Source organism: Folsomia candida, unplaced genomic scaffold (genome assembly GCF_002217175.1).
Source record: "Folsomia candida strain VU population unplaced genomic scaffold, ASM221717v1 Fcan01_Sc010, whole genome shotgun sequence".
NCBI classification, from domain to species: domain Eukaryota; kingdom Metazoa; phylum Arthropoda; class Collembola; order Entomobryomorpha; family Isotomidae; genus Folsomia; species Folsomia candida.
In genome coordinates this window covers 5288427-5316024 of record NW_019091202.1, presented here as the reverse complement: position 1 = coordinate 5316024, position 27598 = coordinate 5288427, and the positions used below count along the sequence as shown (strand labels likewise).

The following is a 27598-nucleotide window of genomic DNA, read 5'->3' as shown; positions in this document are numbered from 1 at the left end:
AAAAAATTGATAGGACTCAGACATATGTAAATGTGAAAAAATTACGTTTTTGTGGGGGCTTTACATACTCCGTGTAAAGCAAATATGCCGACAAGAATATTTACTAACTCATCTAATCCTAAGCCCAACTTTTTTAATAGCTCATTTTTTTACTCAATTTTCCCTTTCCCACCCAGCGGAACTACAGCGGCTGGAAGTGGTTTCTTTCGCCTTGCATTTCTTGTTGATCTACATAACTAAAAAAGTGAAATCCATTGTAAAAGGTATAACCAGGGTATTCCGACCTGGGTTTTAATGGGTTGGGTTTTATTGGGTTTTAATGGGTTTTAATGGGTTGTAAATGAATAAAACCCAGTGGGTTTTACCATGTTAAGTGGGTTTTATTTGGGTTTTAATGGGTTTTATTGGGTTTTAATTGAGTTTCACCTTAAAACTACATTCTAGAAGTTAAATACATCTCCTATACGTTAGAAGGCGTTATCTCAATTCATTCTAAAGTAGTCTATTTCATTACTATTCTAGTGTATGAAAATTCGGAACAAATCAACAATTGACTGCATCCTTTAGCATCACAGATTTCAAGTGTTATAAAACAAAAATAATTTCCGAATAGATACAAATTCCGAATTATTTTTGTTAAGTTATTACTTAAAACTAATAAAACCCAATAAAACCCATTTAAACCCAATAAAACCCAATAAAACCCATTAAAACCCAAATAAAACCCAATTAACATGGTAAAACCCATTAAAACCCATGGGTTTTATAATTTTTGATTAAAACCCTGGGTTTTTCCGAACCCTGGGTATAACTTAGGGTAAACTTTTGAGCTTGTTGTTAATAGTTCCGGGCTTCACTAATTCTTTCCTGGGTTCTCGGTTTTCTTAAAAGTACGGTTTCGTAATCTTTGAGATGTTCTTGACATTAGTTAATTCTATATAAAGTGGCTCTTGATGTTGGAATTCTTATTTCATATAAAAATGTAAATATTCATTTATGTCTGTACCTCCCAATTGTCTCTCCAAATGTAGAATTGCTTCGAAGCAGTTGACATATTTTGTAGGACCGGACCCACTTGCTAAGACGGCGGCAAAGGGCAACACCACGATCATAAATCCGGTAGAAAAGTAGGTCAGGATGAGAGTAAAGGGATGTTGTAAGCCATCCTTGGCCACATGGAGATGATAACACCGAACCAGAAAGAGGGGCAAGATTAGAAAGGATAAAGTGGCAGTTAGGGTTTGATAAGCGCGGAAATTCCGGCAGGTATTTTGCAGGGGCACGGCTCGGCCCGATTTTCCATTCCATTTTAAACAATACGCGGTGTACAGGGATGCTCGATGCGTTGAGTGGATCACGTTTCGCAATTGGCCACGATGTAGGTCGATAAGCATTATTTGGGGTAAGTCAAGCCCGTCTCGAGTCAGGCGCCAAGTTCAAATGGTAACACGCCACTTATGGTTTGATTTTTTTACGTTAGAGACTTTTTCCAAAAAAAAGTTTATGGCGAACGGTGCGTTATTTAAGCAAATGGTCAATCCATGATATTACTCTGTTACATACATACACCAGGAAACCCAGGAACATAAGGGGTTTTTACCCTGTAAACCCGTTTGGACGAAGGAAAGAAAGCGAGTATGGTATTGGAAATGTCTATGAATACGTAGTGATTTTATATACGTCATCCTAGCGTAAGCCATTAAATACGGAAATAAGTAATTGTACTTTGGTATGTACGAATGTAAATAAATAGTTGTAAATAGTCTGCAAAATCCTCTTTACTTTGGTATTTACTAACAATGCGATGACGCCAGCGATCAATCATTTTACATATGTACGTATATAAGTTGTCAAGTTCATAGGAGTCTTTCACCTACTTAATTGCACTCATTACAGATATGTATATGCAGCTGGTAAACGATGTTTAAATCTGGCATTTTATTGTAATTAGATGTGCAATTTCGGACCATTAGTCCGAGTCGGAATTTATTTACATACAAATAGCAGAATATGCATTGTGCATAAAATCGGGTCAGCGTCAGTTTAATTAGTTGCTACTTAGCCACAAGTTGCAACTAAACACCATTAAACTGAAGTTTTTTAAACCAAGGAACAATATGGGCATATACAATACACATGTACATATATGTACATACTGCACACGTGGTCCCGATGCCGTCGTTATACATATTCTTTTTTACGTCTGTATATATATGTGTACATATGTAGTCGCTTGGTGATATATGTACATATAAGGCACATAAACATTTTCTGCTCTGGGATTATCCACCAGGGATGTACATATGGTTTTTAAAATAAATAAACAAAGCCAAGTCATGAAAAGTCTGGAATTTTGCTCATCCCATGTTCTCAGAACACTTTAGCAATGGGAAATTCACATTATTCCTCTTAAAGGGCCCTCCATAAATGACGTTACGCGGGAGGGGGTGGAGTGGGATCTAAATAAGGCTTCAATAATATCGTGCTTATGTATGCAACCCATGATAAATGGAAGGGGTGTAGCAAATCGCGACTTTTACGTTACGTAACATATGCACGGCCCCAGGAATGCCAATTCGTAAATATGTACGAGTTCCTTTATGGTTTTCTGAAATATTTTATGGTTTTCTTGCAGGAATTCACAGGAACCCATGGTTAAATAAATGTTGTTAGTTCCAAGGTTACCTTCGGATTGCAATTAACGTGAGCTTTCCTAATTTGGACCGGATAACATTCCCATTTTACAATAAATAATGTTTTTTTCAGAAATACAGAATTTCCTTCTGTTCCGTCATTTGCAAAATTTTACATACGCTCAGTTTCTCTCAACTCGACAAACGGAGCGGATATTCTACATAACTCGTTCCTCATCATTTTGATAAGCTAAGGAAAAAAAATGCTGACTTCTGCCGGTGTCGGAATTCCATTTTTGGTCGACTCTCTTATTTCACGAAGTTGCACAGAGAATGAGCCAATATTGGCAGAAATTGTTCTAACCGAAAACATGTGCAGTCATACAATTTGTGGAGTAGTGCATTTGAAACAGCCAATAACGAGCAATACGGATAGCATTCAACCAAAATGGACATTTTACGGTAGAATTTGAATATTTGCATGAATGTTTAATATTAATCTATTCGTGTGTAACTCACCTAAAAATTTGGAATTTACTGAACACCAAAAACAGTGATTTAAAAATTTTAATTGAATGTTTCCGTTTTATAAATAAATATTGGACGAGATCGTCTAATTTATCGTCGAACGTGCCTATTTAAAATATTTTCATAGCTAAAAACATTTGTAATGAGGAAAAATTTGGAAAATTCTTATGGTCTCACAAATTTCACAACGTTATAAAAAAAGTCATGTTTTCCGATTCTAATTTATTTTCCTTGGGTTAAATCTACTTACATAATTAGAGAATTAATTACGTAAATATTATTACGTAAAATGTTAATACTGATACTTTTTTATTTTCAACTTTCTCAGCACTTGCGATAGAACTTGAAGGAAGGGTGACCATAACGTCGTCACGGGAGAAATGCGTGTCCCCAATGCAGGAACTGAATCCAAAGCTGAATTCCGAGTTGATCTGCAACTCGGAAGTTTTTGCACTGGTGGCTGGTTCACCCCATGGTATGATTAATTGGATGAAATTAAAAGACCCAAACCATATGCAAGCCAGATAAATTTTTACAATATTAATTTGGCATTTAAATAGTGCGACATTTACGCAGATGTCAAAATTTTAGGAAGTTTTGCACGACAGAATTATGCGAAAACCCTGGGGTTTCAAGCCGAATGTTTGCCATGCAGGAGTAGTTACGCGTTGCGGCATCCATAACTTGCGGCCTCCATAACTAAATATGTAACGCCGTTAATTTTGCCCAACTCTCTGTGCATGTGCCGCACTAATCGTTAGAGTCACTCTTTGAAACTAACATGGCCCAAAATAATCTAGGTTGAACATGGTTTGCGTCTTTATTGTTAGTTAAAAATTTTATAACAAATCCCACAATAATTACTTTCTTAAGGTTTACTTCGCACCGGGGTAAGGCCAAATACGCCCCAATTTTTTCTGGAACTTAACCAGACAACGTTTCCCTTTACTATCCAACTTCCTCAAGGCCAAGGAAAACTTATGTCAAGTTTAGAATCTCCGCATCTCTCAATTTCGTACGCATTAGTTCTATTCGCGCGAACACCTCGGGGCTATGATAGACTTGATTATCACCCTGTAAAAGTCTCGGACCAAACTTTAGTCACCTTTCCTACCCCGCTTGAACACATCATGGTCGATAAGTCTAATCAATCGTTAACCATTTGGCCTGCATCCCTACCAAAATATAGCTTAGACAAGGACCCAGATCTGTTTTTTACACTCTTCGCAAATTTAGACGTTCTCGATGACAAAATCGAGCTACTTGTCAAGTTGATTAACAGCCTAAAGTTTGTCTGGGACACGATGGACTATAATTTGGTGGCGTTTAAGCTAGGACTTCAGGAAGGAAAATGTGCCAGTCGGAAACATCGTGGATGGTTCGTTGAGCGAAATTACGGAATCAAATTGACGCCAAAGGATAAATCTAGTAGCGGATTAACAATTCAATATTTCGTAAATGTAAGTGCTTATAGTTAAGCAGCTTTCGCGTTGCTTATGATCTCGGAAATTTTGCTATCTTGCAATTTTTTCTTGCATTTCCCGTCGAGAAAGAAATCATGCCGAGAAAAAATACTTCCAGCCGTAATTCCATTCTAATTGGTGATGATTATTTGATGTCTTTAGGCAAACATATTTATGCCGTGGGAGACTGTTCCTAGCGGAACTATGGAGTTAATTAGAGAAATAAGAGTCAGAGCTGGCAGTTTGCCAGTCCCTACACCAAGTCGGGCGCAACGTTCAACCACTAGTGGGCGTCTGTCGAGATTTCTGTCGGGATCAGTGTCATCCTTGAGGTCATTGTTCCCCCGTCCTACTCAACAATTTGGTCACGATGCGAGTCTCTAGCATCCATAGAAACACGTGAGTTTGTGTTATTTATGTACATGTATACAATGGGGGCGCCAAACAAGTTCAACCCGGAATATTTTTGACCACCTCAGTTTATAAGACCAACGCTTTAGAAACAATATTCAGTGCGGAACTTTACAGATAAGCAAAATTCGCGGAATTCTGGGGTTCGCGAAAACGCTAAGTTTTCGAACGAAATCTGTTCCTTCGGATAAAAGCTCAGACTTTTCACGTATTGATTAATCGTGAATGTCGAGCGTTTTCTGGTGACCCCCGAATTTCTTCGAATTTTGCCCATCAGCGAAAGTTTCGGACTGAATGTTGTTTCCAAAGAGGCGGTCTTTCAAACTGACGCGACGGGTCAAAAATAACCTGGGTTGAATATGGTTTGCGCCCAAATTGTAGGCTATGGTTAAGTTAAACGGACGATTAAACATAACTATTTGAAAAACGCTTGTATCTGGATATTTTAAAACTAAATGTCAGTACTCATTTTGTAGCGACCTTATCTTACTTGAAAAAGCCCTTGGCTATAGCTTCCCTGACCATTTTTGACCACTCCCTTGCTGTGACTTGCCGTAAGACATTTGCTATGTCCTCCTACATACTTAGGAGTAGAAGGTCACTACTTGTCGGGCCCCGATTTCGATCTCCTTTGGATATGTTGTAGTACTACATGAGTGTAGAAAAAGTGAAGGATGGTTAGACTCCATGAGCCCATTTACGCCCGCCACACCCCCTCAAAGGCGCCCAAACCCCCAGAGTTGCCGCACTAAATTCATCGCAAAAAATCGAGTTTTGCTCAGATTTGGATGAAATTTACATTTTTGTGATCCCAGATAGTTCTTCTATCATATCCAATAGCAAACTCAACTTTTTTGAAATTTTCAATATTTTCGAAGATTTTCTGACCAAGGGTATGTATTGAAAAAATTCGAAATTTCAAAAAATTGAGTTTGCTATTGGATATAATAGAGCAACTATCTGGGATCACAAAAATGTAAATTTCATCCAAATCTGAGCAAAACTCGATTTTTGGCAATGATTTTAGTGCGGCAACTCTGGGGGTTTGGGCGCCTTTGAGGGGGTGTGGCGGGCGTAAATGGGCTCATGGAGTCTAACCCTCTTTCACTTTTTCTACACTCATGTAGTACTACAACATATCCAAAGGAGATCGAAATCGGGGCCCGACAAGTAGTGACCTTCTACTCCTTAGTTTTTTTGTGCGGATTTGTTTCCATTTTCGCTAGAATCCAGTCAAATTCATTGGGAGTATTCATCACAACTTCAGCAACATTGGCAAACAAATATCGCGTGTAGGCTAGCAACAAATTCTGAAAGGTGCTGTAAAATTAACAAAATTTGGTTTTCTAAACATCTAAACTTTGTCTCACAAGCCAACAATAAATAAATTTAATATGATTCATGCAATGCATGCACAAATTTATGAAATTCTTTAAATAAATTCGGGTAAATCGTCCGTCTTCTCCAACCGATGCCAAATAATCTGTATGTATGTATGTGCTAAATATTATTGGCCTAATTTCAGTACCTCCTCACTACGACGATGTAGCACGTGACGACAAATAACAGTCTCGGGTGTCATATAAGTACATATGTGCATACATACACTCTAAATAATTTTGAAACAAATCGTCACCCGCGCGCGGAGGTACTATACTGCTCTATTTTTGGGTAACGATGTAGGAGACGTTTTATCACCAGTCAAAAACTCATGCACCAAGCACACGTGACGTCGTCCTTTAAAAAAATTAATACTGTCATGTAAAAAAAAGTCTTATTGTCAGATAAAAATGTTCAATGTTTTTAATTACGACGTCACGTGTGTTTGATACACGAGTTTTTGTCTTGTCTCCTAAATCGTTACCCAAAAATAGAGCAGTATAGTACCTCCGCGCGCGGGTGACGATTTGTTTCAAAATTATTTACAGTGTAGATAAGTACATCTCATCAGAGTCTATGTAATATCCCGAAATACTTTTGAACAGGTTTTAATTTTAAAAGTTTCCATTCAGCATGTAAAATATTGTAAATATTTAAAAAAAAAAATGGCTTGTTGGATGCTTTTGTAACGTATGTACATACATATTTCTAAAAAAAAGTCTGGATTCAAATATATTTCGGAAGAGAAAGTTTGCGCTGTAATGTATTTAATTTATCATTTAGGAATTAATTACTAGATCATCAATACTAGTTTCAATCAAATTGTGTAACAATTATTATTATTTGTAAAGTCGTTAAATAAATAGGAAATACAATAAAAATAAGCTTTGATATCGAAATGTATATTTAATTGATTCATGAACAAATTATCCAGCATTACGATTACACATGCTTACATAATGACAATTTTTTCAAAACGTTGTTAGTTTGTAAATTCTACCCATTTGTATTCTCCTATAAATACACTCTTAAAAATTAACCGCATTGTCCACTCCAGATTAAACAAACTATACTAAACCCAGAGTAAACTTTACTCTTTATCAAGCTAACTTTACTCTGGATTTAGTATAGTTCACTTAATTTAGAATTCAGAGTGCATTTAATTGTTAGAAGGGTAACATTATTTTCAAGAGTGTGTATCAACTCCAGGAGGAAATTCGTCCCTTTTCCGCCTTGGCAAGACATCCTTCCGCTTCTTCTCCATCACGAGGCCGTGATGTCCCTTCAAATGAATGTAAAGCGACGTCTTTTTAGCGAAGGCCTTATCACACCCTGACTGATCGCATGCGAAGGGCCGCTCTCCTGTGTGCACTTGGCGAATATGAGCCTGCAAGTGACTATTGGATCCGAAGCCGTTGACGCAGTGGGGGCACGGGTATCGGATCGGGGGGACGTAGCCCGGCGTGTGGATTCGTTTGATGTGAAGAATTCTATGTTTACTTTGTTTGAAGGCTTGCTCGCAGTGGGGGCAGGGGTAAGGTCGCTCTCCAGTGTGCGTCCTAATGTGGTCGGTGGGTAGTTCCTTCCGGCGAAAAGTGGCGTTGCAATGCTGCATTATAAAGGATAGGAAAAGCAATTAGAAATTAATTCGATCTAAATCTAAGTAATTTAAATACATGTATGAGATACATAAATCGTCACCCGGTTAGGTGTGAACTAGAGTACTGAATTTTTGGGTATTGATTAAGGGACGTTTTGTCATCACCGGTAAACAACTTAACTTAAAATCTCATGTAGCAAGCAGATAATTAATGCGCCGTTATTAAAAAAACTCAATGATTTAATGTTAAAAAATCATGTATCTATTTAATAATAAAATAACTTTAAAAAAGCTTCCTTAGGTGAGGCGCAGCTAAAAGTGAAAAACAAGATTTCTGGCCTTATCTTTTAAATATCTCGTCCCCTCATCATTGTAACAGGAGATGGTGGCTTTGCATCACCGCTAGGCCAGTCATTTTAGCCATATAACATATCACGCCGTTTATTACACACCGCAACGATAACAAAAATTGCATTTGCCACTAAAAATTAATTAAAGCATTGCTAATTAAAATATATATTGATGCATAAACAGATTATTTGGAATTATAAACTTAAAATAGTTTATAAAAACTATTTCGGAGGATGAATATGATTAGATTAGCAAATAATTTATTTCACAAGCTAACCAGTACTTCAGGCAGCCAACATAATTTATGGATGGCCCGTAACAGAATTTAATTGGCTTGTACAATTTTCTGCATGTGTTATACAAACTACTTCAACCACCTTTACTGAATTTTAAAAATTTAAAGGTAGGATTTTCTTCCTTAAATAATTTACTTAAACAATTGACCAAGCCAGAGGCGGTAGTACGTTAAAGGCTAATTGTATTTACTAGCACAACTAGTTCCCAATACGAACGAGAAATTAACAAATGATAATTTTGAGAAATTCGTGAACCTAGACTTTCTTCCAGCGAGTTGCGAATTGTTGCGAACATATTCTTTATTGGCAGAAGCTTAGCGTAAAATGACTGGCCTCGCGGTGATGCAAAGCCACCATCCCAGCTAGAACCTTTGGATGATACTTTAACGTTTCGCTTGGCCACTTTTTTACGTTGAAGTCACGTTGAAATAAGGTTAACCACGTGGTTTTAACGTAACTTCAACGAAATTGTACGACGTTAAAATTACGTTAGCATTTAACGTTGAGGCAACGTAAAAACACCTAGTTATAACGCTACACCAGCGTTATTCCAACCTGAAAAAAGCGGACAAGCCATACGTTGAATTAACGACACTTTTAGGCCATAAGACGTTAATATTGGCATCGTTGATTTAACGTTTCGGTTCTACTTGGGGCATCTCCTGTTACAATGATGAGGGGACGAGATATTTAAAAGATAAGGCCAGAAATCTTGTTTTTCACTTTCAGCTGCGCCTCACCTAAGGAAGCTTTTTTAAAGTTATTTTATTTCGTGGATTTTAGGTGATTCATATTTTCAGACAATTAATTCCACTTGTCAAAATTTTTAATCTATTCTTCAAATATTCTGGGCTCTTTGAAACAGGCGATGCGATTTGATTATTCTTTCGATGCAAAGTTGGTTGAAAATACCTATATTAGGTAGTAATTTTTTACCAGGATTAATTAATTTTCTAGAAACACCTGGATTTAGGATTAAGATTAAATAATCTGGATTACTTTTTGTGATTAAGGACTGGATTTTAAATTGCGAAATGACGACATAAACATTTAAAACCAAAGTATGTGTAGGATATTCAAATATAAAATGCAAATACGCATGGTGGCGTATATAGCAATAAAACGGACAGCAAATTTGAGAAAGTAATTTAATTATTAAATTTAAAATTTTCAATAGAATTTACAATTATCCCTAGTCCGGATTAATAATCACCAATCGGATATTTCCTAACTCTGACCAGCAAGTGCGTGTCAAATGTTTTATACCAGAAATTTCTTAAAGATAACTACTATTATTTTTAGTAAATTGCTATATTGGCTGCTAATAGCAACCAGCTACATTGCAATTTTGATGAGGAATGCTTAGCAACATGCATAGTTTTAGATGCCTCCATCAAAACTCTTTCAGTTTTGAACCGATCTCAATCGGATTTGTTTTAAATGATGCATAACCGATTTTCACACAATAAAATCAGGTTTTATGCATATATTCCTTTGACACAAGTGTCTCAAATTTTGATTGTAAAGTTTCAAATTGAAATTTGGAGGCTCAAAATGCAACTTTTCGATCAGGAAAGCTGTAAAACCGCATCTCCTCAATCTCCTCTGCACGATTGCTCTTTACACCATTTGCGTAGGATTAACCGTTTAGGCTCTAGCCTTGTCGACAGTTTCAAAGGGTGTATACGAATGCATACTTAGGCTTCGCCGTAACCATGGTGACGCTTTTTTTTGCGGGCACCCATTGTTACTTTTGCCTCACCTAAGAAAAATGATCAATTTTTTAAATAACGATGTCACGTGTCTGTTTCGTGTAGGAATTTTTGACTAATTTTCTGACTGATGGTGACAAACGTGCTTAATCATTACCAAAAAATAGAGTACATAGTTGAATACCAGTGGTAACAATTTGTCTCCAAATTCTTAAGTGTGTGGGGTCATATTTTTTACTTACTTCACATTTGTGCGGTTTCTCTCCGGTGTGGATCTTCTTATGTCGATTTAGTAAATAAATGTTGTTAAACTTTCCACCGCTAAAGAAATAAGTAGATTCAATCTACTAGATTGATAAGGTTAAATTTTGTTTGGTTGCTTTAATGGAAAACAATGTCTGATAAGTAAGTACCACTCATCGCAGATGACGGGATCAGCACCATGCTCCTTGACGTGGTGCGACATGAGAGTATCACGGTCCGCAAATTTGTCTCGGCAAATTTCACATGTTGGTTTTTTGGATTCGTCATGCCTTTGTAAGTGCTTTTTGAGATCGTCAGGGAGACGGAAGCCGAGGCCACAAATGTGGCACACGTGGTCTCTCGTCCCACTGTGGACGCGAGCCACGTGCCGACGAAGGCCGAGCTGGTCAATGAAAGATGCTTCACATTGGTCACATTTCTCAGGTTTTTCTCCGGTGTGGCGGAGACGGATGTGTCTACGGGACAATAGTTAAGAAAAAATATAAACAATTTTCTTAGTAATGCAAATATTTTGCTAGCAAAACACGCATTGGGGTCTCTTAGCGTATGTATGCTTTCAGAATTAAAAATTAACACTAGTATGAAATTTGCAAAAATCTGGCAATGCTCAGGATAAGCTGAGATATTTGCATCCGCAGAGGAGTAAATTTGGACATCGTTAAGTTAACGAGGTTAACTCTGTCAACTTTAGAGTGCGTTTTCTTTTCCTTAATTGCAAATATCTCCGTCAAACCTGACAGTACATATCTTTCGCGAATTCAATATTAATTAAATTGGCTATCAATTGACACTAGCTTCGTCAAAATCCGCTTCATTTATCAAACGATTTTGATTTTTCACTATTTTTTACCTCTCTAGCCCCAGCCTATTAGAACAAGGTTGTCCACAGTGGTCACAATTAAAGCGTTTTGTATGCGTCACGACATGGCGCTGAAGCTTCTCGTCATCCTCAAATCTTGAGTCACACACGTCGCAAACTACCGGTTTGATATCTTCTTCCTCATGAAGTTTCACGTGGCGGTCCAGATTCTCGAGAAGAACGAAACTCCTTCCGCATTTTGCGCATGGGAATTTCTTCTCCCCTTTTTCATGCCGGGTGACCATGTGCGCAGAGAGGGCGTTTTCTCGGTCAAACTTTCTCTTGCAGAGGGAACACTGATGGGGAGCGACGCCTGGGTGGGTAACCTTCAAGTGTGCGTTCCGAGCACTATTGCTGCGAAATGTGGATGGACATGTGGGCACAGAACAAGCGATAGAACGGCAACTTGGCATGTGGCGCTTTAGGTCGGAACCGGAAGACCGGAAAAGAATGTTCTGGCGCAAGAGGTGCACTTTTTTGGTGACTTCTTCTTCCTTTTGTCCAATTTATTCCGGGGAGCGGTGACGGTATTACTTCCTATTTCGTTGGGAGCCCAATCGTTGTCAACAGCTTCAGATTTTGTATCGTCACCGGATGACGGTGAGTCCGAGTCGTCGGGAAGTATGGGTTTTTTTTACATGCATGTAAAACCTTCCACCGCGTACGCGCTGGGCGGGGAGTACACTTTGACCCCGGGTACATGTCCACAGAGTACACTCGGCGCGGGGGGGGGGGGTAGGAACGAAATTAGTTTAACACCAACACCACACACAGAATTAATTTGTTGCATTCTCATATCAACTTATCATAATCGATTTATTGCATCATAGCCAACAGCCTTTACATATCACAAATGATTACATAATATTAATAATCGTAAAATTGTATGAATTAATTATTACTCGGAACATAGGTCAGCGTATTTTGTGACTTTATGCCAAAAATAAATAGGTTATTCAGAACTTTATGTCGCAGAAAAAATAGCAATATAACGTTGCATATCAACTTACATATCAATTTACATATCAAGATTGATACGTAGTTCTACTTCATCTCTGTAATAGTCTTCATCTCCGTAATAGTCCATGCTTGGGCATGACTTCTCATTTTCTTCGTGCTCTTCCTCATCACTGTATATGACCATAGGTCTCAGCCTTGGCATGCTTGCGCTACTTCGTGTTGCAACAGAGTCGCGATCATCAACCTCATCATCTACTAAAATGGGTGAGAACCTTTCCTCGTTCTGGATACGAGGTGGGCGCGAAGTACCCGCAACATCTTCTTCGCGGTACATGACGGATGAGGCTTCTGGATCAGGATGTTCATCAAGGTGTTCATTACGTAACTGGATTCTTTGCTCGCGTTTCTCTGCTTTCTCTTGAGCCATTTCTTCATTTTTGTTCTTCTTTCTGACTGCCTCACATCGTTTGCTTCCCAACTCATGCAACAAATTCTCGTATTCCACAAAATCTCTTTGTTTAAAGCTGAGACGGCCCTCACTCTCTGTGTTAATTCGATCGACAACTTTGGAAGTGGTATAGTAATGTATCTTATCTTTCCTTTCTGTTCTCCTAGACAGATTCCACTCTGATGGATCACTTCCGTAGGCCTTCTTCAATAAATATTCAACAAGTTTGTTGGCTTGGACGGTGGGTCGCGGTCCATTCCAAGAAATAAAAGATTCATTGCTGAGATTGTCAACCCCCAGATTTGGCCGACCTCTTGAATGTTGCTTGATGACACTCCCCATCGCCTCAACCTGCGATTCATTTGATAATCGCATTGTCGAACCGGCCAAAAGGTGGTTTACATCCTTGTATGGCTTAGGTTCTGGCGTTCCAAATATTAAGCCATTGTAATAGGTTTTCTCTGTTTCCCGTCGCTGCGAAATTGACAGGGTTTGAAATTTGTCATTCATTGCATCGTGAATATCACAAGCAAACTGTGAGTATTGGTCTGCCAAATCATCAAGGTCAACTTCATCACTAATAAATCCACTTTTTCGTGCCTTGTCGGCATATGAATGTAGTGATGATGGTACACTTGTCCGTTCTCGTAGCAGAATGGATTTCATAGAGAATAACTCTGCAGCCTCGGTATTAATTGATTCTTTTGTGCTATTAAAACGCTTGTCGATTTTTCTTCTCATCCAATTTGCATATAGGCTGACCTGCTTCCTTGAGCTCTGAATGATAGAAGCAGTGTCGATTTCCTGATTATTGTCACCTAACTGCGACTGAGCGAAGGCTCGCGTGGAGTTTGCTACTCGACGTTGTTGTCTGTTCATAATTGCATTTCCTTGATAAGTGTGATATTTCTCTATTTCGGACAAGGCTTCAGATGTTCTACGGATTAGTTGCCCGGTGTACTTCCTGTTTTTGCTATTTTGTCGAAAGTCTGGGTCAATTACAGAATTCAAGTTCTCTCCGGAAATGGTGTCATCTGCAAGTCCATCAGAGATTGACTGTAAATTTCTCGTGTACTTTGAAATGACTTCCTCTGCTTGCCAGGGATAAATATCTGGCAGCTGGAGTGTTCTAGAGCATTTTGATACTTGTTCCATAATATCGGCTGCCCCGGTGGTTTCCACAATGGCTTTTACATGCATCATATCATCAAGATCATTGTCGCGTTCGTCCATGAGTTTTGCATACATGGCGGAATAATTTGAAATGTAGGCGTCCAAAACCCCCAGGTCATAGGTTGCCCATCGCGTTGCTGAGGGAAGTATAGGGGTCCGATAATCATAGCCTCCGGCTTGAGCAGTTTCTATTAAGGGATAAAGGGATTTTCCATATCCATGACGCTTATGCAGATTACTGATTTGACTCTCTCTTTGTTCAACCCATGAGCAAGCAGGATGGTGTTTTGCATCTGCAGCAGCCAACTCGAGTACGTGTCCATAATCATGACTGACACTGTAAAATTGACCTGCATCTTGATTTTGGTTAACGAGGTTATGAAGCGTATTTTGATAATTCAGATGAATTACAGCACCGTCTGCAGTCGATCCAACATAACTAGAAGGCAAACACATTTTACAATTTTACTACAATATTATGACCGTTATTATGAAGCCGACTTATAATGTATAAAACGTATTCTTACTTGTTTCTCCAATTTTCGACTGGTCCAAGGACACTCTCTGCAGCTTCCATAATATGATGAGCGACCCCTTTGGCAGAATGCCCAGTGTTTGATACCTCTTTTGCGGCTCCAAAGAACGTTGTAATCCCAGAACCATTGTACATGTTAACTCCCACAATTCCTAGTGTGTGGCGATTGGTTGTGTACTTGTCATACGATAAGCTATACGGACTCCTTCTGCCTGTCCCATCTAATTTTGATTCAGACTGAAGTCTCAATTCCGATCGAATAATGTTGTAAAAGTAGGGTGTCATGTCTGCAGCAAACTGGCGACTGTGATTTAGGTCGCCGATATCAAGGCCGTTTGCTGATGAAAATGCACATTCGAGCTCGTATGATTGTTGGCTAGCATTTGTATGAATTGACTTGTAAGCTAGCCTCCCCAGGCGCATTCCACGCTCATAATATTTTGGTGCCGTTTTGCGCTTGTACTCCTCTTCGTCCGTATTAACTTTCTTCTTCTGTAAATGCCCTTTAGAGGATACATGATCGACTGCTCCCTCCCTCAGGGTTTTAAATTCGGAAGGAAGCTTAGTAGGTTTCGGAAATGATGTTGAGTTTAATTTATAGTGCAAGACACCATCTACTTTTCCTTCATGTCCTCCACTTCGTTGTGGTCTTGGTGATGCACATAACTTGCAACTAATGCCATCAGGTACTTCACTTTCCGCATCTGGATAATGGTTCTTAAATACAGGTAAATGGAGTTTAATATCTTCAACGCTTCTGCAATGGGATGCATTGCTCTTCCTATATTCCTCCTCAATCTCGCTGTGGGATTTTTGCGGAGTTATTAACGACGTTGAACTTTGAGCACGACTTTGAGCAGAAATATTGTGTCCCATCATTTCTTTCATTTGGATCTGGTTATTAAGAACTTGGTGAAGCACCTCCAAAACCTGACAGTTTTCTTTTTTTAATGCACTCATCTCCTCCTCTAATTTTGAAATTCGTGCAGATGATTCAGGGTTTAAAGTAGAGATCTACAAAGTAAAAGTTGAAACGATGACAAAAATTATGCATATTAGTTATAACTCTGGCTTTGTTGAAATATTTTTTACCTGGGGGTTTGACGTAATGCTAGCTCGACTTGATCCTGGATCCCTATCGCTGGTTGGCAGTTCTGCATAATCTGCATCTGAGCGTGCGGTATCCATATAATCAGGTTGTGGTCCAATGTCTATCTCTCTTTCAGCACCCATCTCATCCTCACTCTGTCCGGCGCCCCCCTCATCCTCCCTCTGTCCAGCGCCCACCTCATCCTGCCTCTGTCCAGCGCCCATCACATCCTCTCTCTGCCCAGAATCCATCTCATCTTCGATTTGTCCAGCGTCGATGGTGGGCAGGGGGTCAGGGTTTGGGGGTGGCCGCTATTTTTTAATTCTTTAATTAGTACAAAGAAATAGTATGTAACCAGTTTTGCTTACGAATGTTAATGATCTGGTTCCAATATCCATAAACTTCTTCGCTTTTTTGTGGACATCTTCGCAATGCCTGCCCACATTCCGGAAGACAAATACTTTGTAACAATAACCACACTGCACTTGTCTTTGGGCATTTTTAAAGTCTACTTTCCTTACTCCAGTGTTTTTGGGCATTTTCAAACTAAATAAAAATCTGCTTTCTATCTGAATCAGTAGTGTGCAGTCAAGAGACTGATGAACAAAAGATCTGGAGAAGTTATGAATCAAGATGATGCATGCATATGCATGCATGTACATATGTATGTACATACATGCATGTAAATATGTATGTACATACATGCGTGTACATATGTATGTACATGCATGCATATCGGGATAAGGATGACATTTGATACAATTGTTATTGCAAATTCCATACATGACTCATTTCATCTGTGCAGCTCATTCATACGGAGAAAGAATCCTTACTCCAGATAGTTATTTTAATTATCCTTAAAAATGGACAACCAATTTGCATGTTCTGGTGGTGAAAATTACGACAGTATTGTGGGGTTTCAATCTGCATGTGCAGAATTACAAAAGGGTAACAATCTTTATGGAAGCAAGGATTACGAAGCAGCAGCCCAGCACTACAAGACCGCGTGCAATCAATTTCAACAATGTAAGAATTTTCTTTGACTTAGATACGTAAAGCTTAATGAAACTGGTACTGTATGTATATATGTGAAGGTTTGGAGTCGAATGAATTGGTCCCAGCGTGACTGAATTGATCCCAGGATAGGGATCGACAACCTCGCAAGAAATTGCCAGGAAATGAGGGACAATTCAATGCGATGCTTCAGAGAGATGACCAGGTCATCCTTTCCGGTCGAACAGCCCCTGGAACCAGGAAATTGCCAAGGTGTAACAACAAATACTGCTCAGGGTGCTCCAACGTTGCCACCACGGCCACCCCCTCGCCGAAAACTCCCCTCAGAGAAACTGCCTGATTTACCGAAGAAACATGTCCGCGAAGAAAGAGTAAAGGTGGAACGTCATCAAGTGCATCTAAGCTTTCTACGAAGGGGAAAATCGTACAACAAAGAAGCTATGGAGCTGATGGAGACAGCGTCTCGTCATTTCTCATGCTCTAGATATGAGGTAGCGCTGCATTATTTGCAGGTTGCAGAGAGAAAGTTGACTGCATGTAAGCATTAAACAATATGTACTAGATCGTGCGTAGTCCTAATTTTTGTACATTAAATTCTATATTTATTTAGGCCGCTACTCTTTCGGACTTTGTGAGAAGGAGGAAATGGCAAATGCATTCAAGACACTTGGTAAACAAGAACATTACTTGCAGGAATTACAAGAAGAGGCGAAGGAGTCTTTACTGAATAGCAGAATTCGAATTTACTCTGTCCCTGAAGTGCCCAATGCTGGAGAAAAAAATGAAAACTGTGTTTTACCACAAACTTCTCTGCATGAATTCGTCGACTCAAATATTTGTGAGATGTTAGCTAAGACAAACCTATCTAGCAAGGTGGATGCATCCACGCAAACCTCGGATGAACATAAACAAAAATCATCACCACACACGAAAAGTACAGAAGACTTTAAACAACTTACTAAAATCATGGAAACAATACTAGAAAACGGGAAGGCCAGAACCGTGCCGTGGGATTCCATTAAGGGTTATAATAAACTAAAACAAGATATAGATGCCGTCCTTGTTTTGCCAAGAATTATCCAACATTCTAACTCCACAACCCCCAGTGCTCTGATTTCTGGAGCTTGCTTTTTCGGAAGCCCTGGGACTGGTAATTTGTGTGTTTCACTCTTCTTTTTCTTCGTAGTTTGAATTCTAATTACACATACATGTCAATTTATAGGAAAAACTATGTTGGCACGAGGCTTAGCCGAGAGGCTAAGCTTCAGTTTCATGCAACTAAAAAGCTCCGACGTCACCTCTAAGTGGTGATCCGAGTCGCAGCAATTGCTCAAGGCTGCGTTCAAAGTTGCTAGTGAGAAGGGACCAACGTTAATGTTTTTCGGTACAGATTTTCATGCATGAAATTGGGGAAACTTATATGCATAGGTATACTTATATTAAAAAATTTATATACAGATGAAACGAGACCTTGCTCCCAGAAAGAGATAATAATTCCCATGATGGACCGGCACGCCAAGTCGGCGAGTGGCTGCAATTATTCGACGAAATTCTAATTCACAATCAGAGTTGCCCTGAAAAATCTGTCGTTGTCGTCTGAGCTACTAATCATCCTGATGCAATTGATAAAGCAGTGTGGTATGAAATGTTGCTTTTAATAGAAAATCAAATCTTTCACGGTATTCACTAATCACTTCCTACATTTGAAAAGGAGACGCCTTAGTACTTTTTTCCATGTCCCTCTTCCCGGTGATTTGGACAGAAGGATTCTACTTGAAGAGGGACTGGATAGCTCGTTGCTGAAAGAATTAACTGAGGAAGACTGGGAGACTTTGATCTTATATACCACTGGGTAATATAAAATATTTAGTAATTTAAAACTTTTAGTAATTTATGCAGTAAAACAAATTTTGTTTGCAGGTGGTCCAACGCCGATATTTCTACTCTAATGCTAAGTTTACAAAATTTCCGTATAAGGAAATTAGCATTCTCCGAGTACTTTGTGCAGAAAAAGTTTACGCCAACGGGGTCAGATACGCCGGTTCTTGGGTGGGAGCCGTGCGACAAGTACCATCCTGGGGCACGGGAAATGAAATTAGAAAATATCGAACCACAACTACGGATTTTACCAACGCCTTCTAAGTCAGACCTTTTCATGGCGGCCTATCTCTCACCTGGTTCGCTAAATGTTGGTGACCCTAAAGGCGTAGTTCAAGAAAACTATAAATTCGCAGAAAATCGCTCCCAGAAAACGTTAGATTTTCCATCATACGACGCTAATTTTGACCCAGAACAGCAGGCGTTTCGACAACAGGCGAAACTGAAGGCTGATACGCAGCAGCACGGTGGGACGCACAAAGTAAGTTTGCTAAAAACAATGCGATGGGAGAATGGGCGTTGGGTACCAGTAAATGAATCTGGACATTCCATCCCGTCATCAGTCATGGAATGTGGGCTTTCACCACAACAAAAATCCATGTTAGATGCAGAAATATACTGCGAAAAAAAGAAAAAGAAGAGAATTTGATCATGAGTAAATGAATGCATTTCATTTTATTCCCAGACGTGGTGAGTACTTGCAGTATGAAACAAGTCTGGCTTATAAAATAAACTACTATCAAATTACTATCTAACATTAACAATATCTATATCAATATCTACGTCCTCTAGCATGTTAAGATGCAGAAATATGACAGACTAAATAAAGAAAGTGTTCTTAAGATTGCCCAGCTCGCATCCCTGCCTTCCTTTTTAGCAAAGAGAGACTTGCAGACTTTTGCATGACAAACAATGATATCAAGTTTCCTTCTGTTGAAATCCAATGATTCACAGGCAAAAAGGAGCAGCTTCATCTTTTGCTGTCTATCCGAGTCAGTCTTTTTGCAGACCTTCATCTTGTACCATTTTTCCTGCATACATTACATACTACATACATACATTTCCATTTAATCCAAATTTTGATTCGGATCTTATTGTTCCAATTACAAAATGTCAAGACAAGCTGAATTTACACTTCCAAGGACGCTAAATTTTACAGCGTTGAATCCAAGGCCAGTTCATCACACTGGCCAAGATTTCGGTGGAATTTACCACCGTTTTGGGTAAGATTTACGTATAAATTATGCTCGCGAAATCCATATCTTTTAACCTTTTCAATTTATTCCAGACTCATGAGCCCAAAGGAAATCCTACTTCATGGAATTGAATTCTTCGGCCCACATTACACCGTTCAATTTCCTTTGGCTGCGGAGGTGACCTACGCCATTACGATTGAGGTCGAAATGATGTATGGGGATGAAGAAGAGCGATATAATCCATATTGCAACCTAAGCTGCTGCTTTCTGACTGTGTAAGATATTTTTAGTTTGCTTGTACATTCGCCACGTCGAATTAAGCTAATGCTTGTCAATGAATTAGCTGGACATGCATGGCTGACGGAGTTGACCGAGTCCCAAAAGTAAAAAGCATGGATAAACTTTTGCCGGAAACTACTTGGATCGTCACCGTCGAGGAGAATAATCGGGACATCCCAATAACAATTCGCCTGCAGCAGCCTGTCCGGATACCGGCTGGGAAGTTCGTTGTCATAAAGTTTCAACTGGATGTAAGCATGCTAAGAAGCTAAATAATTCTATGTAATAAGAATGAAAAACAATATCCATAACTTTGAACAGGGGCCTCCAACAGAATATTTGTTCTCAAATGAAGTGCACAGAACAATGATTGCGGAACCTGAGTCGGGAATTGTTTTCCACACTCTCATGGGGTCGGCCCAGATCAAAGAACTTAAATTTAGCGTGGCAGATGAAACCTGGGTGGAACAAGAGCAACAGCAAGAACCGAAGAAAAAGAAGATGAACTGGTTCCAGCGACTGATGGAATATATCTGCATTATTATACTTGCATTATTCGTCGAATGTATTTGTGGTGATGCTTGATAAATTGATTAAAATGAAATAAACAAATAAGTGCGTGCATAAAATAAATACAAGTACATATACAAGTGGAATTGGATTTTCTGTTCCTACCCCCCCCCCCTCCCGCTCGTTCATAGAAAGAGTCCGAGTACACTTTGTAAAAGTAGGGAGTACACTTGGAAGATTTTACACGCATGGTTTTATAGTTGGATTTATCCTTTTCAAAGACACTTTTAAAGTTGTCTTTTGAAGGAGGAGGAGTGGTCTGTTTAATTCGAGGAGAGGATCGAGTCTCGGACGTGATGGGTCCAATATTTTCCTCTTTGGGCGTTAGCTTTGGTTTTGGTGGTGGTTTTTCCGTTGGGGGAGGAGAATCGTCTTCTCTTTGTCGTTTTATCCTAGAAGTAATAAAATAGTGGTAAATAAATTGCTTGTAATATTTGTAACTTTAAAGCACATAAATTATGATGTATTAAATGTTTGCTAAAATCTATAACCCATTCATTTTACAAATTTTTGCTATCATCTCTTTGGATAATTTGTAATTAGGATTATTTAGTTGCATGCACACAGTTTATGAATATTTCATCAAATTTACTCAATTTTATCATACATACCGAGGTGCCTGATCAGTTACGTTAGATGTGCGGGGTCGCCCTCTTCCCCTCTTTGGCGGATCAGGAATGATGCAGAAGGCGGACTCGAGGTCATCCTCGACTTCATTTTTTACGGCATCCATCTCCTCCTTATTATCAATATCCACATCTGCTGTTGGAGATAAGGAATGGTTATCGTCCAAGAATTGGTCATCCGGTTGACCAATGTCCTCTTCAACTTTGACTTGTACATCACCCAGCATAACGTTGTCGTCTGTATTATCTTCTGACTCTGAATTGAAAACAAATGCAGACGATTAAATATAATTTAAAAAACAACGAATCAATTCACGCAGGCCTTTGTAACATTGTAAAATCCGTAAATTCCGTAAACTTCCAAACTTTTACACGTATTAGAAATGAAAATCAGCTTACAAATTTTTGTAATGTTACTCAGATCAAAGGAGCCTCGTTATTTTGGAACAGTTTGCAAAATTATTTTACAAGTTTACTACTGACTGCGTGAATTGTCTCAATATTTTATACTGCACTCAACCCGTAATTCGAAGTATTATGGTTCTCAATTTCCTGATTTTGTCACCTCCACTTCCTGAAGATTGTAACATCATTTCGCGAATTTTAGTAATTTTTCGGCCAATTTGCTCCTCCAAGAGGGACATTTGTAACCGGATTTGCTCCATCTCGCTTATCACGGGGGCGCAAACTGGACAAAATTCACAGCAGAAGCTGGCATCCTCTTCAAATTGTGGAGTAACTTTAAGTTGACGACTATCAGTTGGTGACGATAAGAGAAGTTGGCACAGGGTCGAGATTCTGGTTTCCTTGGCGAAATCCTGGATTGTGGGATCGATGACTTGACAACAGAGAAAGCACACTCGGCTGGTCATGATTGTCCTGAAATATAGATATTTATAACTTCAATTAATTTATCGTAATTTGAAATTATTATGTCGTATGTTCAACATATTTTGTATTTTGAATTTAATATTTCCTCAAAAGTGAAAAGTAAACATTTTCTAGCTCACCGTTCACCTGTTATGGTTGCAAATAAATAATACGTAAAGTTCGCAAAGAGAAGGTGACGTAGAAAAATTTGTTTAATTGAAATACACAGAAATTGTAATAATTAAATGCTTATGTGATTTGTGATTTGCAATAATTTTTGCAAATATTGTGCCGAGTGAGTTTGTTTTGTTTTGAGCAGATGAAATAAAATTCGTGCCAATGTGTCAAAAATGAGACGCGATTGTCAATAAAACAAAGAGATGCATGGATTTTCTCATGAAAAAGAAATATGTATGATACGAATGTGAGGGACATGAAAATGTTGATACAGATATCGGGGGTGTGGTAAATTGTGTATACTTTTATTTTTTAGAACTTTATATTTTTAATTATAATAGCATCATGATGATACCTAGTAATGGTTTAGCTTAATGCAAAAAATACATGACAATAATTTCAGATGTTAACAAATGAATAAATTTAACTAAATATGTAAGTATTTAGCTCAATAACAACCCATTATGTATTTCATTTCCTAGAAATCTAGACCACTTTAAGCGATACGACGGCCCGATGAACGGAAAAACGACGAATATTACGAAATACCCTATTTCTACCCAAGAAAATTGGTCAGGGGTAATTTTTTAACTTTCCGGATTAGGATTCGGATGAACACAATAGGTTGGAAACGAGTTAGGAAATAAACGACTTCTTGCCCCAAGGCTGCGAGTTCCCACTTCGAAATGAAGTGAACAAACCGTCGAAGAACTACTGTGCACCCAGTTTTCGTCGTTCACCAAACTTCTTATGAAATCCCACCATTTCTGATGAGTTCTGGGTGACTTTGGAAATCTAAAAAAATTGAGTAACAAAAAATCTTCATACAAATTTCAAAATTGCTACAACAACCAAATGAATTAAATTACCTGAATATTGATATTCCAGGAGTTGCCCCGTAACGTGATTTACACCCGGGTACGATACATGTTGTGCGGCAACTGCAGCTCTATCAATAATTGAAACATGGGTTAATTTAAATGGATAAAATATCCGGCAGGTCGTTAATTGCATGAGATCGATTTAATGGACGAGTAGGGCACCTGCTTCCGGTAGTGGAAGTAGAGGTGTGCAAGGTTATGGGATTTCTACTAGTTATTTTCAGTTCTCAGTCCGAGTCCAGACTTATCTACTCGTCATGGTTGTCTGTCTGGCTATCCGTCCTGCTCGTTAGTTTAGTCGGACAAAAATTTAGAACTATGTAATGTAGGTCAGTAGGTCATTGACTCGGGCCAAATGAAGTAGGCCGTGCCGATTTTTGCTTTGCAACATTCCAACTTCCATAAACTGACGAAATCGAGGGGAAAAAATCCAACCCGATTTTACGGCAAATTCTTCCCTGGTGCCTTAAATTCACGCAATTAAGTCATTTCATTACCTGAGCTGTGTTCACCATCTTGGCGACTTCTGCGAAGCTAACTTTTGCACGGGTTGTACCGGTTGCTGAGTTTTGAGTCTCATTATCTGGAAAGTAACCCACCCCTTCGAGCGGATCCGGACCAATGTCATCCTCCTCCTCATCACTAGAATATTCACAATGGTTTGGCACGATTTCGAAATTGTCGGGTAGGTGGTCGACAGGATGCGCGAAGGTAACGCGATTCCAGTCTGGTTGAATTGAAACACATTCTTCACCGTTGTCCTCTATTTTAATATCTTGTAGTTTAATTCTTTTTCCATGTTGGTCGGTTGTGTCCACTCTTGTCCAACTGTTGTTAAAGAAGTTTTCTCCCGTGGAATCTGAAGAATTCCTCACACAAAATACATCAAAATTGAGATACACACTCTAGGAAATAAAGTACTAAAATAATACCACGCGGTATCGATATGTACATATCCTTAGGTATACACATGTACATATGTAAGACTGACAAAGATAAGCAACGCCGTGTAGGAACAGCTCGGTATTAAACTTTTACCATATCGTTAGCCAATTTTGTCGGACCAATATAACTTTTGTGTCAAGTCACAAGTAGCGTGACAATGTCAGATTTGTAACAGAACAGTGCACGTGGTTAATGAAAAAGTTTACTTAAGTTTTTTACATGTTGAAATGAAACATATAATTTTTTCTAGCTTATGGGACACATTTTTTGTGTATATGAAATATACATACATACTCACCAATTCGTCTCCCATCGGAATTAAAGCTATCAGATAATTTCGTGCAATGTTCCGAAATTTCCTCCTTTTGTAAATATGACCCAAATTGAGGGAAGGAATCCTTTCGACGATCAAATTTCTCCGGAGTGCTCCATTCAACCAAAAATCTGATGGGTGAAAATGACGCGAACAAATCTTCGAGTCAGGCCCAGGTTCCCAAATTTTCTCGTTTCTCGCCTCTCTGATAACTTCGACCCATTTGTGTCGAATATGTGCATGCTTTGGTCTCACGGGGAATCTAAAATTTGAATTAATAATTTAGTTAACAAAGTCGCAGTTAATAATTAAACGCAAAATGATGGGAAAATTTGTATTTATGGGGTGCTTACAAATGATAAGTTATGTCCGGTGCTTGCCGATCGTGATACGAACAAGTGGGCACGCTGCAGGGTTGAAATCTGTAAATAAATACATACATTGCATAAAAATGCAGTGTTCATTTCACTTTTTGGTGTAAAAAACATGCACAAGAAATTACTGCAAGTACATTGTTTTTTGCAGGCATTACTGCTTCCATTTATTGCCAAAGTGTAAAAAAATGCAGAAAAGTTAGAAGAAATTAAACACTGGATTAAAACGACTATCAGCTTGGCTGTTAAAATATTTTAACGATGTTAACATTCACGTTAAGATTGTATGGTTGGTTGCCAATTTTTAAAATGCTAACAATTTCAAAGCTTGGTTCGTCACGTCATTCAAAATATATTAACGTTGATATCACAGTGGCAAGCGACTTTGGACCATTACGGTATTAATGCAACATTATGAAATGAATGTAATTTCAATTTCTGAAAAAAATTGAAAATCACCAACCTTTTTAACTTGCATTTCCATTCTAAACTTCCAGCTTCCATTTTTAATTTAAACGGGCGTCTAATCCTGCAGAATAAGAAAGAAAATGAAGAACTAAAACAACTAAAAATATTTGCTATTATTTCTACCGTTTTAACTTACGATATCCACGAATTAAATCAAATACAGGCAAAATTATGATTGAAATCTACATTTCACATTTTGCATTGCGCCGAGTTTGTTTTGTTTTGTTGAGCAGATGAAATAAAATTCGTGCCAATGATGAGGTATGATGTACTACCTACCGCCTAGCGCCTAGCTTCCTACCGCCTACCAGGTACTTTCTACCGCCTAAAGACCTAGCGCCTACTTCCTAACGCCTAAAATATCCACCGCCTACTTCCTAACGCCTAAACGCCTACCGCCTACTTCCTAACGCCTAAACACCTACCGCCTACTTCCTAACGCCTAAACGCCTACCGCCTACTTCCTAACGCCTAAACACCTACCGCCTACTTCCTAACGCCTAAAATGTTTACCGCCTAAAAATTTTTTTTATTACCTTTTTAAACGTTTTACACTATTCTATTAGTGGGGCACTTTGAGATTTTTGTAAAAATATCATGGAAATCATAATTTCTTCTTATCACAGTGCGTCACTATGAGATTATTGGGGCAAAGTGTAGCATGGATTATCGAAATTATGCCCCGTATTGGGATATCGTTCGTTTTTAAGCGAGCGAAGCGAGCAGGTTAGGTTAGTTATACTAGGTACGTGGAAAGCGTGAAATATTCAGCTAGGAGAGCTAGCAAGGAGATCTACCTAGGATAACTAGCTAGAAGTCCTAGCTAGTCGAGCTAGCCATAAGTCCTTGCTAGGAGAGCTAGCTAAAAGTCCTAGCTAGTCGAGCTAGCTAGAAGTCCTAGCTAGTCGAGCTAGCTAGAAGTCCTAGCTAGTCGAGCTAGCTATAAGTCCTAGCTAGAAATCCTAGCTAGAAGTCCTAGCTAGGAGAGCTAGCTCGTATTCTTAGTTAGAGATATTAGAAATTTAATTGTCCTCAAAAATTTTCAAACCTGGGGGAAAGGCAGACAAAAGGGTGTCGCAACTTTGTAAAAAAAATCGCTTTTTCCGCTCACGATTTTTTCGCTCTTTTTGTAAACCGCACTGCGCATGCGATTCCGATCTTTTTTCCGCTTTTTCTGCTCAAAAATAAAATCTACTTTAAGATGATTTTTTCGCTCTTTTTACTGCTTTGAGTGAAAAATCAGTCTCTCAGAGACATGTTTAAGGGGACATCACCCGATTTTGATGCCCTATGGAATATATTGCAATAGCAGGTGAGTGTAGGATAAGTGAAGGAGGATTTTACTCCATGGCCCCACCTGCGCCCGCCACACCCCCTGAAAAGCATTGCGACGACTAAAACTACCGCATTCAAACCTTTGCCAAAAATCCTATTTTCATCCCATTTTGGTAATTTTTGGATTTACATGATCTTAGATAGTTGTTTTATCATATCCACCATTGGTTTTGTTGTGTACGTTTAAAACGGGGCAAAATGAGACGTGGGATAATGTGTTACAATGACGGGAAAGTGCTCAAAGACGTTGTGGACGTGCCACAGACAATTCCGTGTGTTTTCACCCCTTTGCTACATTTCGTTTGCAACGGTTTATTGACATATCAAAAAAGCATGTGTAGTGTGTGGTTAGATATCGAGAAACTACAATGCCCATCTTCGAACTCATCCCATCCCCAAAAATTAGAAACACGTTGGCGAAAACCGCATATCGAAATTCGAATCCGTTCTAAAGTTATCGACGGTAACTTATCCTGGAAACGGACGGACGGACAGACGGACAGACAGACAGGACATTTCCATAAAGAGGTTTTCACCCCTTAATTATGGGTGCAGTTGCTTTTAGCTTACCTATTGTGGTTTGAACTTTCACCGTACTTGTTTCCCATGTATAATTTTATCTAACTTTACACCTTCGTACAAGTAGTGCTGAATAAAACGTTTTACTGATATGGATGATGTGGGGTAATATATTTTTCAATTTAGGGTAATTTGAAAAATTTTCTACTTGAGGTAATTTGAAAAATCTTCAATTTGGGTAATTAAAAAAAATTCAATTTGGGGCAATTTGAAAAAATTTTGAAGTTTAGGTAACTTGAAAAGTCTTCAATTTGGGGTAACTTGAAAAATCTTAAATTTGAGGTACTTAAAAAAATTTAAATTTGGGGTAATTTGAAAAAATTTTCAATTTTGGGGTAACTTGAAAAAAAAATTTGGGGTAACTTGAAAACAATTTTTGACGGCCAGGTT

General features: G+C 38.7%; 4 protein-coding genes across 4 annotated transcripts; 2 read left to right on the top strand and 2 right to left on the bottom strand.

Annotated features, from left to right (window-relative positions):
- Positions 1-2824: 2824 nt before the first annotated feature.
- Positions 2825-7141, top strand: LOC118436697. Its single transcript, XM_035855234.1, has 5 exons — positions 2825-3095; positions 3490-3636; positions 4035-4621; positions 4787-5023; positions 6561-7141. Exons 1-4 carry the CDS (start codon positions 2897-2899, stop codon positions 5006-5008), a joined length of 1155 nt encoding a protein of 384 aa, XP_035711127.1. The 5' UTR covers positions 2825-2896; the 3' UTR covers positions 5009-5023; positions 6561-7141.
- Positions 7142-7271: 130 nt separating this feature from the next.
- Positions 7272-12440, bottom strand: LOC110854512 (zinc finger protein 664). The gene is made up of 4 exons (XM_022102945.2): positions 11489-12440; positions 10788-11093; positions 10617-10695; positions 7272-8024 (listed from the first exon to the last, which is right to left on the bottom strand). The coding sequence occupies exons 1-4, from the start codon at positions 11908-11910 to the stop codon at positions 7602-7604; spliced, it is 1230 nt and encodes a 409-aa protein (XP_021958637.1). The 5' UTR covers positions 11911-12440; the 3' UTR covers positions 7272-7601.
- A 43-nt stretch (positions 12441-12483) lies between these two features.
- LOC118436696 lies at positions 12484-19930 on the bottom strand. The gene is made up of 3 exons (XM_035855233.1): positions 15706-19930; positions 14606-15627; positions 12484-14517 (listed from the first exon to the last, which is right to left on the bottom strand). Exons 1-3 carry the CDS (start codon positions 15952-15954, stop codon positions 12516-12518), a joined length of 3273 nt encoding a protein of 1090 aa, XP_035711126.1. The 5' UTR covers positions 15955-19930; the 3' UTR covers positions 12484-12515.
- An 8-nt stretch (positions 19931-19938) lies between these two features.
- On the top strand, positions 19939-20686 carry LOC118436698. Its single transcript, XM_035855235.1, has 3 exons — positions 19939-20066; positions 20135-20321; positions 20392-20686. The coding sequence occupies exons 1-3, from the start codon at positions 19999-20001 to the stop codon at positions 20653-20655; spliced, it is 519 nt and encodes a 172-aa protein (XP_035711128.1). The 5' UTR covers positions 19939-19998; the 3' UTR covers positions 20656-20686.
- The last annotated feature ends 6912 nt before the right edge of the window (positions 20687-27598 follow it).